Below are 15054 nucleotides of genomic sequence, written 5' to 3' on the forward strand. Positions count from 1 at the left end.
TTACAAATAGAAAATCTGTAAATGTGCCGTGCATTTGTATTTAGCAAATCTGAGTCAGCACGTTTGCTTTAACTATAGCTTCAAATCTTAGGGTGTGTCACTACAAGCTAGAAACTAAGCAATTTCCTTTGAAAGTCTCCCATAGCTCAGTTAGACTGGACGTATAGCATCTTGATAGAATTTTTTTAGTCCTTGTAAAGTTTCTCAACTTGATTTAGGTCTGAATTTATAATGAATGCTTGGACCTAAACCATTTCAGTGTAGCTTTGGACGTGCATGTTCAGGGTTGTTGTCCTGCTGCACGGCAAACCTCTGCCTAACCCTTAAGGATGTTTTGGCAGCCTTTAATGGGTTTTCCTCCAGCATTTCCCACTGTCTTCTTATAAACTGACTAGCTCTGTTGTCCCTGCAGATCAAGAGTCTGAATTAGCTTTAATGGCCAAGATTGTCTGCACAAACGAGGAATTTCTATTTGGCTTCGAGCGCTTACAGCATACAGAATTTGAGCATTATTATTCTAAACATTAACGAAAACAGTGTTAGTTTTATTTCACTTATGGTGCACCGCATGCAAACCGAAAGGTTTACTACTAGTCTCATCTGAGCAGATCTCCATCTTACTCATAGGTGTTGTCTCCCCTACACGGTTTACGGCCAGCTTCAAGTGGGTCTTCTCACGGCTCTCATTCATCAAAAGCATTCATCTCGCCTCTCCATGAAGGCTGAATTCACGAGATGCTCGACAACCAGCTCTTCTGCCAGCAGACTCTTCCACATGAGCGGTGGATTTCTGCAGCTCCTTGTGAGTTGTTATTGATCTTTAGCTCTAATCAATGTTCTCCGCTACCAGTCCGTTTATGTTCCAGCCATTTCTTGCTAGGTTTGCATCTGTAGCATACTGCTACCATTGGTGTCAGATTAAAGGAGGCTTCAAATATATGTGTACCTATATTTAGATTAAAAATCCCAATATAGTAGAGTAGTAGTTTGTGGGTGTAATACAATAAAATGCAAAAAAAGGTTCAAGATAGATGAAAACTTCAGGAAAACACCATAAATGGCCATTTAGTCTAAATTAACAAACCAAAAGTAATTCCATAAAATGATCACCTCCATTCCTGGTCCTGCAGCCACGCTGTTGCTCGCTGCTTCCTTCCCTCCTCCCATGATGCTGATCATCTCCTCCCCGGCGGTCTGCTTCATGAACCTCTTATTAACAATCCTGGTCACGCTGTCGTTGGCTCCACTCAATCCAGCGAACGCAGCAGCCCCGCCGACTGTGGGTTCATCTACGCCGCTCAAACCACCCAAGGCGCCCACGCCTCCGAGGACCCCGAGGGAGTCTCTTTGCACTCTCTCCGCAGCCAGGGGGACTCCACCGGGGCCGCGGCTGCCGCAGACGTTCCTGATGAACTCCTGCACCAGCCCTCCGTACCGCTGAGAGCTGGAGTCTGAGCCGCCGGCCGAGGCACCGGAGGGTTTCCCCGCAGCCGGGTGCTGCCGGGCCGGGCTGGCGGTCTGGCTTGGTCCTAAAGCAGGGCAGGGATCACAGGTTTGGATTATTACCAACAGCATTTACTGCTAACCACAAGCCTAGGAGAATGTTTTTATTTATTTTTTTTGCAACAAATATGTCATTATTCAACTTTTAAAGCAGATCTATTTTTGAAAATGATAGATTTAAAGAAATAAATGACAAAAAGAGAACGCTCAATTTCTTAACGTTTCCTCATCAGCTCGGTCAGTCCGACAGCCGCCTCTCACCTATTTCACTCCTCCAAAGCGACTCTGTGCTTCCGGAGTGCTCCACCACGCTAAAGAGGCTGGAGAGGCCATCGGTGAGGCCGTTCAGGACGGGGCTGTCCCTCGTGGTGGTGGAGCGAGCCCAAGCAGAGCCGCCACTCCCACCGAGGGGCCTCTGAGGTAGGCTCCACACGCTGCGGTCCCTGCTGGAGGACGCCCCGTCCAGTCTGGAGGTGGAACCTGGGAACAGAAGGTTGCTCATTCCTTTCTTCTAGTCGTTCTAAAAACTGCATCAAACTGGGTTTGGAGGGAGCTGTGGGAAGTTTTACCGGAAGACCCTCTTCGTTGCAGTTTAGGGGAGCCATACTTGGGCGAACAGCACGGCCTCTCAATGCGGCTGTGCACTTTGTCCAGAGACGTGGAGATCTGCCGAGTTCGGGCGGACGCCAGCGAGGAGGTGGTTGTTGGTGACAGACGAGGGGACCAGGCTTTGGAGGGCAGCCCCGCCGCCCTGCTGCTGGGAAGGCTCTCTGTCTGCAGGCCGACGCTGATGCTCTGAGCGACGGTCTGGGTGGACTTGCTGCAGACGCCAACAGGCTGGAGAAAGGAAGGGGCGTGGTTTAAATCGTTTAACATTCATCTGAGTTATCTTTTTTTTTTTCTTCGTAGAATTGAGTTTGCAAAACAGCTTGAAAAAAAAAGAAAAAAGAAGAAAAAAAGAAAAAGAAAAAAAAAAGGAAAAAAAAGAAAAAGAAAAAAGAAAAAAAGGAAAAAAAGAAAAAAAAGGAAAAAAGAAAAAAAGGAGGGGAAAAAAAAAAAAAAACAGAATTGAGTTTGCAATAGGTATACTGAGAACTCTCTGATTCCGTTAAAGAAACATTTACTGAAATAAGGACAAATATATATTGAAAATATTCAGAATGTGAAGTGATACCTGACCGCCAGGCTCCTTGCTGGACTTCCTCTCCAGAGAAGAAGAGCGAATAGCTTGGCGGACGCAGTTAGTCATTTCCTTCATGTCGTCACTTAGGTTGGCGGAAATGTCTCCGATCTCCAGGTCGTGGAAGGGAGAACCGGACGCCATCCCGTCGACCGCCCTGTTAGCCGGCCCACTGCTGGCGCTGCTGCTAAAGACACTCGGCATGGAAGTGGAAATGCTGCCGCTTCTGCTCTCCAGCAGCTCCCGGTGCTGTTTGGACAGCGAGCTGAGCCACTGCTCATAGGAGGAGGTCAAAGATGAGGCTGGTTGTTGCTGCTGAGCATCGAGGGCGTTCAGCGACACTCCGTCGCCATCCGTTCCGCTCGGTTTCAGTGAGCCGCTCCCGATGCCGGGGTGATCAGAATCTATTGGCTCCTGGTATCTTCGCCGGTGCTCGATGCGCCTCACGGCAGGGGGGCTGTAGTAGATTCGGATGCCGGTCCGGTCTGGAGCGGTGCAGCTCCTCTGCACATAGTCCAGATCCGCAGGAGAGGCTGCGAAGCTGCTGGAGGAGCCGCTTGGACCGTCCCAGGTTTTACAAGTATTAGCGATCTCTGGGGTCTAGACCAAGAGACAACAGCAAGCTGAATAAACATTGCAACTCGATACTTTTATGAAAGCAGTTAAAGCCAGGGAGAAAAATAAGAGAAACGAAAAGGCTTAACAAGTTTTGAAACATTAAAAACCAGTAAACACATAGAAGCCTGTTACAAACCTCATTGGTCAGGTTGGTCCAGTTCTTCACGGTCATATCACCGAACCCGGCTGCAGCAAAAAGCGGCAATGAGCCAAACTGAGCTTTGTCCTTCTCACCGGCAGACTTGTTAACCTCCGAGTCCTCCGGTGTAGGTTTTATCCTGCTCAAAAACAAAGAGAGAAAAGTCAGCTTTACCTGTCACAATAACACATTTACAGAGAAATCACATTACAACCACATACCTTAGCGTGTATTAACTGGATTCTATGTGACAGGCCAACACAAAATGTTCCATATTTGTTATTATTTTACAGGAAAACCTTCCAGAACTTGAACCTCCTGACTTCATACGTTTACTGTACTTTATAGAACTGTACACAGGACCTTATATGGGTTTATGCCAACACTTTTACATAATGTCCAGATTTGTGCAATACACAACTTTCCTTTAGACAGAATCTTCCACCTGAGCTGCGGGTTTATGCAGCTCCTCCATTCTTAGCACTGGGTTTAAGGCACAACAGTAAAAGGGGCCCAAATAACAAATGCTCCAGATAAAATACAGTGTGCAGAAATTTGTGGTTGCAATTCAGCAAGATGTGGAAAGGGATATAAGTCGGTTTATGAAGCGCAACACACTTTCATTTAATTAAAGCACTGATGATGAAACAGCTATAATAGAAAGTGTTAATAACACCTAATGACTTTTAGAAGTTTGAGTTAAAGCAAACACGACTGTTTTTCAGTCTCACCTCGGCGATGTTGATCCATTAACAGCAGCCGTCTCCATGGTGGGTTCATCACACAGAGGCTTCGGCTGTGAGGGAAAAGAAAACGGCCGGTTTAAAAAGGAAAGGACCTGATCTGGCCCATGCAGCTGGGCAACATTTAAATGACCTCAGTGACACGTCTGCACATCATCACTCCTAAGGCATTTTGTTGTGGGCGTGAAGTCACAGGCCACCCTCCCCTTGGAGAGTTCAGAAGTCTGCCACAGATAGCCGGTGGCAGACTGAGGTTAAACACAAACACTGATCGTGACGCTGAGCCAGTGGGTTTTACACTCGAGGCGAGATCTAAAGCTGAGAAGCGATTTGCTCTAAATGAACAGAGAACGGACGAAGAGGAGAGGAAGAAAGGAAAAGGACATCTGCAGATGTGGTGCCTTGCTGGGCTGACAGCATTTTCACTCTCACCTCAGTCCAAACTATCTGAATAAACAAGAAACCAAATTATAGACAGTATTCGTGTTTAGTTAGTAAAAGTACGTATCTATGGGTTTAAAAAAGTAAATAAAATAAAAAAAAATAGCCATTAGGTGTATAAGATTTGTACAAGTTGATGGCCCTACCTCCTCTCAAGTGTAATAAAGTCAGAATTTTGCTAAGTTGCCTGTTGGGGGCACTACAACTAAACAGCAAAAAGCTTTAAAAGGTCCAGACAAGTAAAGTTGATATCCATAGGATGTATGGGTGGCGGAGCATGACAACGCTGCTTTTGGACTGGTACGGATGAAAGCTCAGAGCTGTTGTTTGTTTGAACAGCAACCTTATTCTTAACTCAATTTACCTCCACAGGGCTGGAGGGAGACCGGATCAGACAGCAGAGAGGAGGAAGGAAGATGACGAGACAGATGGGGAAGTGGAAAAAGCGAATGGCTGGACCGGAAACAGCGCGAGTGAAGGGGACGGAGATCTCTGGGGGGTTTAAGTTACACGTGTAGAAAATCCCTTTAACCTTACAACCTACAAAAGGTCCCAGCACGTTGTCAGCCCTCCCTGACATGTTGCAGCAGCCCGGCATTATACCAGCGGGGGTTTAATCAGCAGATGTGATTGACCGTGTTTTTCTGGCGAGCTCAGCTTTTAAAGCCCAGTCTGGCAATTACTCACACTATGGCATTAACATCTGCCCAGTGACTGTCTCTCTCCACAAAAACCGAAACCTCGAAACCCTCAGCCGTGCGTTCAAAAGGCTCAGTTCTACATCTGTTAGCGTCCGCTAATGGATTTGTTTTATTGTTGTAATTTAATGGGAGAAAGGCCTGACACCGCATGCCTGACAGTAGGGTGAGATCTGCATTATAAGGAACAAATGCAAGACAATACTACAAGAACAAGTTTAGCAGCACATATATTTAATTCTGTAGCTAAATGTATCTGCAGTATTTGTCCGTGTTAGACTCTCAGCCCAAGATGCCTAGAACAATTTTTGACACTCACACGGACAGACAAGAACCCAGCCGCCCTACCTTCTCCTGTTGTGTGCTCTGGTCTCTGAGTCTCTGCTCCCACTGCGCTCTCTCCTGGCTGAACCTCTCCAGCAGCTCCAGCTTCTCCCTGCTCCAGTTCCTCTCCCCGATCTGAAGCTGATCCAGTCAAAGGTCGGACCAGCCCAAGAAGAGAGATTGGAAAACACCAGAATGAGAGGAATGAGATGGAGGGGACGCAGATTCCTTCTCTGCTGAAATACAGCTCAGGTTTTGGTGTCTCCAATGGCAACACCAATGTCAACTTTCTTTTTTTAATTAAGACTCAAGCTTCGATATTAATTCACCTGTTTGGTTAAGTCCATCACGGCTGCGTATGACTCGGCGAGGAGGTGCTGGTGTTCCTCACGTTCCTTTTTGAGAGCCACCTTCAGGTCGAGGGGGTCCAGGGCTTCGGTGGGGGACAGCGCGGCTGTTGCTTTGCCAAGTTTGGTCTCAAACTGGAAGGTAAAAACCAGTAAATTCAGTCAAGACTTCTCTTAGGAATTCCTTTTTAATAAGCAAGTTGTGAAATTTTGGCAAACATAATATCTGATACGAGCGAGTGAACGAGGCCCACCGCATTAACAACCTGTATATGGTGACTATAACGCTGCAGCATGCAAAAGGTGAGGAGATTATAAACTACTTTAAATAAATAAATTAAATGTAATATATGATTTTATTTCACAGCCATGTTGATCTTCATCCTCGCTCATCTTCTTTAGCAGCAAAATTGTAACTTTTGACCCCGTTAGTTCAACATAGTTATTATTTAATTTAATTATTTCTCTAATGCTGACTATAATCTTAATCTTTTTAATTGGACGTGGGTTATACATGGCTTCAACTGGAATACACTTAAACCACACTTCAATTTCTTCAGAGTTTACAGTGATTTATATTGACTTGTGTTGCCTAAAAGCACTTCATTCATTGAACTGAATGATTTTAGAGTTGTGTCTTAAAAATGAGTGGATATGAAAGAAAATGGGTGCACGAATAGTGATATATGTAACACCACACCAACAAAAGTAGTATATTTAAAGGCCAAACGGCACAGATATTAAGAGGAATCTCATCTGTCCATTTCTGCCACCATAACCTGTTTTACAGGAAACTTTTCAAAAACGCTACACTGTGTCTGGTTCGGATATCGAAGTGTCCTGATTACTTCCTATAGGTCATCAAGCAATAACTTAGCAACGAAAACGCTTATAGTTGCCCTTTAACGAGAAGAAAAAGTCTAATTCAAAATAAAAATAAAAACCCATCACAAGACATTCCAGTGAATATCTAAGTGTCAGCAGTTAGTGACTTTCTATCCAACGGTTTGTGCTTGAGTTGAATCAATAATGTAAATTAGGCAATATTGCCTGGAATCCATAAATGGATAATTTAACCGCATCCAGTCAAAAGGGGAAATCTGAGGAGAGCAACACGTCTCATCCTCCTCTACCTCTGTTATCTTTCCTTTTTTTTGAGCTTCCCCTTTAACCCTATTTCACTCCATCTTGTCCCAGCAGATTTCGCACCCTCTATTTTGAGCATTATCACCCCTTTTTTCAGCCTCCTTCCCGTCCTGCCGTCGCAGAGCCCGTAGGTGGAAAACCCTTCAAATATTTACGAGCAGTTTTACATTTTCTCCTCGGCAACTGTGTCTCACCATGGCACTCGGGCTGACAGTACCGGCGCATCGACCTGACAAACGCGAAAACGCCAATGCCCACACACATACACCCAGACCCATCAATCCTCTGTCTGGCTGGCTCGATGGCATCTATATGTGCTACTAATGAAACTGTCAGGCAGCCAATCACAGTGAAACACACTCTGACTGAAACTCCCGTCTCTTACGGCCACACAGGATTTCTTATTAATGACGAACACAGCGGCCTAACGAGCCCAACAACTCAACGTGGTTTACTGCAGAGGTGGTGAGAGGGAGTCTATTTCACCGGATGACAGGTGTTTAAAGGTGGATCAGAGGTGATTGGGTCAAATCCTGCTACTCACAGTTTAACAAGTTTAACTATCTGTTTATGGCGGTAAAAAAAGAAACACGCACATTAAAGCCATGCAGCATAAAAGAATAATCCCATCACCTGATTTACGAACTCCAGTATATTTTAAATGCAGTAAATTAAGTCAAATCCTACAGAAATATTTGTGTTACTTTGCACTTATAGAACTACTCATCTCAAACAGAAAAGTGTTTTTGGAAAGGGATACAGTGTCTGGATCTGCACCTGATAAGAAAAAAATCAACAAGAATAAAGTAATTTGTTTATTGATGGATTACTTTCTTTTTCTTTTAGTTGTATGAAGTACATATATGCAGCACATACTATATATAAATAACTGCTCTCGCATTCTACTGTGTCAGCATAACGTTTTTTTCAATCAAGAAATTATCTGACAAAAAGCGTCGGCATGGTTTGCTGGTAGGCCACTTCAGCCACGCTAGTTTCCTAAGTGAAGAACAAATATTTTAAAACTGAATCCTTTATTTTAGAAATAATAAAAGAAGTCTTGAATGTGAAAATTTTGTAAAATAAATAAATAAATAAATAAATAAAAGACCAAAACAAGCACACAAGCAAATGATCAGGACATGGATAGAAAACCTTTAAGGTTGTAAGGTTTGAGCAAACAACAACAAACACTCTTTAGTGTGAACGCTGTTATAAAGTGAAGATCGAAAGTTGACAATCTTCAGCATCAGTCAGGTTTTTAAAAGGGCAACCCAACTAATCTCAGAGATCTAAGAAGCTATTAAAAGGAAATGTTTTTTGTTTTTTTACAAGTCATTGTGTGTGTGATTCATTTTGGCTGCAGAAGAGAGAGCGAGAGCAAGACTTTCAGTAGACAACAGAAAAGCCACGTGTTATGGGAAAGTTTTTAAAAAAAATATCTTTTTATACTGTAGCTCATAACCTTTGTCTGTTATGGAACACGCTGGATGCAGAAATGGTGACAGCTTTGTTGAAAATCTAAGCGTTAGGATAAGGATCCACATTCTCTAGGAAATCACTCAGGGACTGATTTATCTCCTTGCTATAAAATATTTTGTCTTTTGTTTTGCTGCAACTCCATTATAATATAAAACAGCGGCGACTTTTTAAAATGCTATTATAAAATTCTGCTATTTTAATGTTCTCTTCACACTGAAGCTGCTTTAAAACGTAACTGTCAAATAGAAACACAATACTGTGAGGTCAAAAGTGTGCATGGTGCATTTATAGTCTGAAGTAATGAGTAAAGCAGGAAAAAAAAACTTGCAAATATGCAATATGTACATTAAACACCAGGGCTTACAGTATAAGTTAGAAAAAACCTCTTTCCACATATGATGGATTTATCAAGTATTAATCAAATAATTAGAGAACTTTAAAAAAGTTTTTTCATTTAGGAGGAAACATATGAGAAACACTAATAATAAGGACATCACTATAGAGTGCAGATGAAGCTTTCAAACGCCTCCGTGTCACCGCGAAGCGACACTGGTAAACATTTAGGGCGGGTTTCTGGTTAAGCTGCACGTGTTACATCACGCATCAAGCAAACAGCCCTGAATGGTGCAACTGCATTTGATTTTCAAATCACCATAGCAGATGTCATCCCCCCCCCCTTCATGACTGAAGTTCATGCAGCAGATGTGATGAATGAGCAAGAAGAGCTTCCAGCTGGCTCTGCTTGTCGTTACAGCGATGGCAGGTGTTTGTGACGCGGCCCACAACCAGGGAGGATGACTGATTAACCTGTAACGTACAATCTAATCCTACATCAGAGGGCTCCGCAGGCCTTCATAGGTGGATGAAAAAGAAAAGAAAGCTCTGTCCTGCAATGCATTCAGGGCTCCTGAGCTCATTTGTATTTCCTCTGACTGCGTTTGTTTGTCAGGCTGAACAGTGACGATAATTTCCTGTCAGACTGCTTGACAGGAAGGACAGTGTTTGAAATTGAGTCGACTTGCTCAGTGAAGCAACAGCTGGAGGACCCGCTGTGAGTTGCCAGGACGCCTTGGCACTGATGTGGTCGGCTGATTGTTGTATGCTTACACACACACACACACACACACACATTAACACGCACTAGCCAGGCAAACTGATGGCATACTTTACAGTCTGCATTGTTGGCAGAGGAGAGATTACTTCCAAATGTGGCATCCAGGTTGGAGTAACACACCCACACACAGGCCCCAGTTAAGTGAGAGAGTTCACACAGCAGGAAAAGCCAGAGGCGTTCAAGTCTGCACAAATGAACAACACTGTGCAAAAGTCTTAAATAACTCCTTGCTTCTTTACGGATTTAGATTTTTCTTTTTTTTAAAAGAGGTCTTGCTCAATAGGGTTTTTCTTGCTTATGAATATAGTATAAAGATATGAGAGGTAGCTTAAAACCTTACCACAATACTCTAAATTTTGTGTCAATTTTGCAGAATCCTCTGTGAAACACGATCATTAATATTCAACAATTAATATTACAGACGTCGCTCTCTGCAAAGAGTCTCTAATCTTTCTGAACTCCTGCTCTTATCTACAGCTGTCCACCAGAAGACAAACGATCTGGTACCCAAGGATGAGGGCTGAATCGCTCCGATCGCGGCAATGATTGATGACGGCCGCCTGTGTTTGTGTGCACCTCCGTGGGCATTATTGGGTTTGTGTGCTGAAAGGACCGAGATAATGCCGAGAAAATCCTTCACCGAGGGAACACTAACTGCATTCACGGATATTACGTGCTTTTTGTCCTCCCACCAGGTTTCAGCGAACCGTCTTTAATTTACGATGTGATGATAAGTGGCTTTCTACATGGACGGTTTTATCATGGCAAGCCAATGCGATCGTGTGCATTTTAGGGGTAAATTATGTCGTGTGGACCTTCAAAGCAATTTGTAACACTAGATAGTTTTGAGCTTTTTAGAACAAGCTTTAGCCAAATGCATGGAATAATCTGCTAGCTAAAACTGTGATGCAGGAGGAAAGTTACCGCTTTTGCTCAAAAGATCCATCCATTTATCCATCCATTTATCCATCCATTTATCCATCCATTTATCCATCCATCCATCCATCCATCCATCCATCCATCCATCCATCCATCCATCCATCCATCCATCCATCCATTTTCCTAAATATACAAAAATTTATACGTAAGCGTCTCATTTATAATAAGCAGAGATGGGTTCATATATTTATGCCTCTTTTAATGGGCCAAAACTACCAGGCCTCCCCGTCGGCTATAATTTATCTCTAATTCTCCTCTTGCTCAATTACTAACAGGGTGTGCTCTATCCTAGAGGCTGTTAATTAAAACGATTACAGCGTCAGCTGCTGTTATGAGAGAGACAGAGAGACAAAGACAATCAAGAGGGGGAGGAAACATTAAAACCATGCCCCAAAGCCTTTAGAGGAGCTGGAAAAGCAGGGAAATTATGAAATGGAAACGTAGAAATTGATCCCCAAGGTCAGTGTAAAATGTTATAATGTTCAGGTTAATGTTTTATTTTGGGGTTTGGGTTGAACTGGTTTAATAAGTTTAAATAAGAAACCCTTTTTTTTTTTATTTCTCTCCACCTGGTGGACCTGACTGGTTCATAGGGGGCTGTACACACTCATGCATATTTCAAAGTAAAAATTATTTGTGCAACACAATTAAAATGCGGTTTGTAAAAAAAAACGTTATATTCGACAACTTAAGACAGCTTCCATCTTTCCTTACAAGACCCCTTTGTTTATTGGCATTTGATTCTCACCAACAACGAGCCTCAGCGTGCCATGAAAAATTCATGTTGGCTTAGTTTAGTGAGTCTTTTTAGTCACCGCAGACATATCTACAGAAAGCTTTGCTACCTGCGTGATGAGGCCCTTCAGTTCGGTCCTCTCCACCTCCCATGATGCTTTGGCCTTTGCGAACTGCTGAGTGAGTTCCTGGGAGCCTTGTCTCTCTTGTCTCAACTCGGCGCTCAGGTCCTGCAGAGCGACCTTTAGGTCCGCCAGAGTGCTGCTCACAGCGCTCGACTGCAACGACACACAGACAGATCCAATAAGTGTAGAAAAACGTGTGTGAAGAAGAGCGGGTGCTACTGTTTCCTGAACTCTCTCCGTTGAATCTCCGAAGCATGCTGCTCTGCTTGCCTTTATGGTGGGGCTGAGTGGCTGCTCGTCTGCAGACGCTCTCTTATCCGCCTGGTTGGTGGGGCTTGGCAGGCTCTCCTCCTCCAGCAGCAGGTACAGGTCCTTCAGGCTGTTCATCTGAAGAGGTAAAAGGGCAGCGTCACCTGCTTTGCTCTTGTCTTTAGCTCTTACGCCAAAGTCATTCATCGTGCCAGCATGTTTCGTTTAGTTACACTTTCACATACGTCCAAAAATAAATTAAACGAATCCTATTTTTTTGAGTTTTCAATTCACCTTTCATATATTTTTTTTTTCTGTTTTTCTCTGTTGACCAAAAGTAAAGCAATCTTTATTTGTTTAAACAAATAACACATAAATAGTAAAAAAAGCAATAAAGCAATACAACTACAACATGGACAAGTCCAAACTGTTTCTAAAGTCTCTTCTTTCCCAACCCTCATACCTCCAAAACGTCTTTCCCCTCCGCGTCCTTCTTGCAGCCCAGCCTCCACTGTTTGAGGAAGCAGCGCAGCTTCAGACTAAGCAGCAGCAGAGCCTGTTTCAGGTGCTGGGACTCCTGAACCAGCAGAGTCCTCTCCTGACTCCACAGCTTCTGCTGGAGCCGGGCTTGGAGGCCCAGGCTCTGAAGCTGGAAGTCCCGTCGGAGCAGGGCCTTCTGGTGCTCCTCCTGGAGCTGGGGGGGGGGGGGGCAGAAACAGTCAGAGGAGGTTCAAGGCTGATAAAAAGTGCATTGTTTGCCTCTAATAGAGGTCTTCTTTTTGTAATACAGTGTTTGCTCTTAGATGTTCGAGTCTAAAACTGATTGCTTTCTTTGGATTTTACAGAACGTTCTTACATTTTGTCACATTACAACCTAACATTTTGATGCATATTCATAAAGGGACGCACCTATATGAACATTCTGTTTGGTATCAGTATTATAAGTGCTGTTGTGGCCAAAAAATATATATTTAAAGATACTATATTTATATATATATTCCTACCCATATGGCACAATTTGTGTTGGTCTTCTGCATATAACCCTAAAGAATACATTGAATATTGTAGTTTTAACATGACAAAAAGTGAAAAGGTTCAACACTTTTGCTAAGCGCTGTACCTACTGAGCAAGAAATCAAAGAAACAAATGGCTGAGCAGTAATCACAACTGGCCCTGTTCATTTTTGAGGATAAATCCAGAAAATGCTGAGTTTGGCTTTGAAAATATTGGAACAGAGTTCGAGTTCAAAAATGTAGAATATAAACGCACTGATTCAACAAAGATAAAAAGCTAAACCCAAGTACCTTTGGATGTCGTTTTTGTACATTTAGAATACGAACACGTTAGAGTAAACTCAGTGTGGCTCTTCAAACTGACCTGTGAAAATCTGAGGCCGATTTCTTTGTGGTTCTGCCTCTCTTTCTCCAGCTCCTCCTGAGTTCCTGGAGCGGACTCCTTTTCTGCGGACGGCTGCGCCTGTAGGCCACTGAGCTGGACAGACTGGAGAGAAAAAGAAATGAGAGAAAGCAATTAAAACGGAGGGGAACTAATATGTAAACGTGTGGAAAGAATAAAGACCTGGAGAAGAAGTGACAAGGGAGGAGATATTTACAAGAAAATAAAAAAAAAAGACCCTTTGGGTAGAAAAAAAGAGACGAGAGCACTTTTGTCCCCCTTTATATCCGCCCTCAGCTCTACCACGCTACTATAACTTCACACACGCCTACACCTATCCTCATGCACTCTCCCATGGCTCATTGAGCCGCTGAGTGAGTGCAATCCATCGACCAACCACTGTACCATGAATGTCCTCTTCTTACCCTCCTCTGGGCTCTGCCTCCATCACCTCCAACCAGGAGCACCACCTCTCTGCTAACAGCCAGACAATTACTTTGACTTCTGGTAAAAAAATGACTCTGCAGCAGTAATCTGGTAAAAACACGAGTAGGAAAGACATAAAAGAACTTAATGTAGTGTATAATTTTTATTCACAAGCTCTATTGTATTGTACTGTGCTTTTACCCTTGTGGCCCAAGTCAGGAAACTCGCTGCAATCCATTTTTTTTTATTCTACAGGTACATGAAAAGGTGTTTGCACCCTTATAGATTTCTGCTGTTTTTGCTGTACTGTCAGACCTCTACAATAACAAAGCCAGTTAAATAAAACCTTTCTGAAAACATTCAGTAGGGTAAAAGGTCTAAAAAAGCAAACAAACACATCATTCCCAGAACTAAAGAAATTCAAGAACAGATGAGGACGTCTTTCAGTCTGGGAAGGGTGACGAAGTCATTTCTGAGAAAGCATGGATCAGTAGTGAACCTTCCCAGGAGTGGCCGACCTACCAAACTACTCCAAGTACGCAGCGTTAACTCATCCAGGAAGTCACAAGAGAACCCAGAACAACATCTGAAGCACTGCAGCCGAACTTAACAGGCTAAAGTCCAAGTCCAGCTGCCTGTGGCGTTCAACCAACCCAAAACGCAACATGAGCTCTTTTAATAGATATGACATGTATAAATATATGCAGTCATAACACTGCAAGTCCAAACACAAACTGAAAAGTGAAACCTGCAGGTTTTAGAGTGAATGTCTGGATAGAAGAATATCTCTGTGCCGTCATGCCAAACCGTGTTGAACAGATGGACAGACCAGATTTACTTTTGAATAGTTGACCCTAAAGCTTAGCACTAAACACAACTTCTGGGTGTTTGCCATGTTCTATTTGTCATCCCCCTTCACTTATCTGTATCTTTAACTCTGTTTTTGTGTTCCTGACTCATTCACATGTGTACTTGTGAATAAGGATGCAGACGCGTGCAGACCCCTGGTTGCTATAGAAACGTTGCATAAAAAGGTCAAGCAAACAAAGGCCTAATCTTATGGCTGGTGCAATGAGCTGACAGGGTGGTCCCAGTTTTTTTTTTTCTTTACAACACCCAGGGCCTGTTTACACAAAAACAATCCACTGAAAATGGGATTGTTGTTCCGTTTCTGTTAGCACAGCTACACGTCAATGCTTTAGTCACGATCTCCATGCACACGACACTGGTAGAAATGTTAAAAACGATGTCATTTCCCTGCCACGCCACTAGTAGGCGGTATGTTCTTTGAAACTCAACAACAGGCTCATGCTTACAAACACGTCACCACTAATTCATACGGTGCCTGTGCCATGGTGTCCCGTACAGGCCGATTGTGTTTTTTCACTGTGTACGACAACGGAGAGCGGGATGTTTTCAAAACGTCACACTCTGGAACCCATTTTCAAG

At 43.4% G+C, this 15054-nt stretch overlaps 1 protein-coding gene across 2 annotated transcripts in view; it reads right to left on the reverse strand.

Annotated features, from left to right (window-relative positions):
* The window catches only part of soga1 (suppressor of glucose, autophagy associated 1), a 132789-nt gene that overhangs the window by 6511 nt on the left and 111224 nt on the right, over positions 1-15054 (reverse strand). For both annotated transcript variants that reach the window (XM_012866766.3, XM_012866765.3), the window contains exons 12-23: positions 13162-13284; positions 12247-12477; positions 11805-11921; positions 11520-11687; positions 5976-6128; positions 5671-5787; positions 4172-4236; positions 3438-3579; positions 2678-3283; positions 2073-2340; positions 1765-1983; positions 1111-1529 (exon numbers count right to left, since the gene is read on the reverse strand). In XM_012866766.3, coding sequence (XP_012722220.3) covers positions 1111-1529; positions 1765-1983; positions 2073-2340; positions 2678-3283; positions 3438-3579; positions 4172-4236; positions 5671-5787; positions 5976-6128; positions 11520-11687; positions 11805-11921; positions 12247-12477; positions 13162-13284 — 2628 coding nt within the window. The remainder of the gene's footprint in view (positions 1-1110; positions 1530-1764; positions 1984-2072; positions 2341-2677; positions 3284-3437; positions 3580-4171; positions 4237-5670; positions 5788-5975; positions 6129-11519; positions 11688-11804; positions 11922-12246; positions 12478-13161; positions 13285-15054) is intronic.

Source organism: Fundulus heteroclitus, chromosome 1, assembly GCF_011125445.2.
Source record: "Fundulus heteroclitus isolate FHET01 chromosome 1, MU-UCD_Fhet_4.1, whole genome shotgun sequence".
Taxonomy (NCBI): domain Eukaryota; kingdom Metazoa; phylum Chordata; class Actinopteri; order Cyprinodontiformes; family Fundulidae; genus Fundulus; species Fundulus heteroclitus.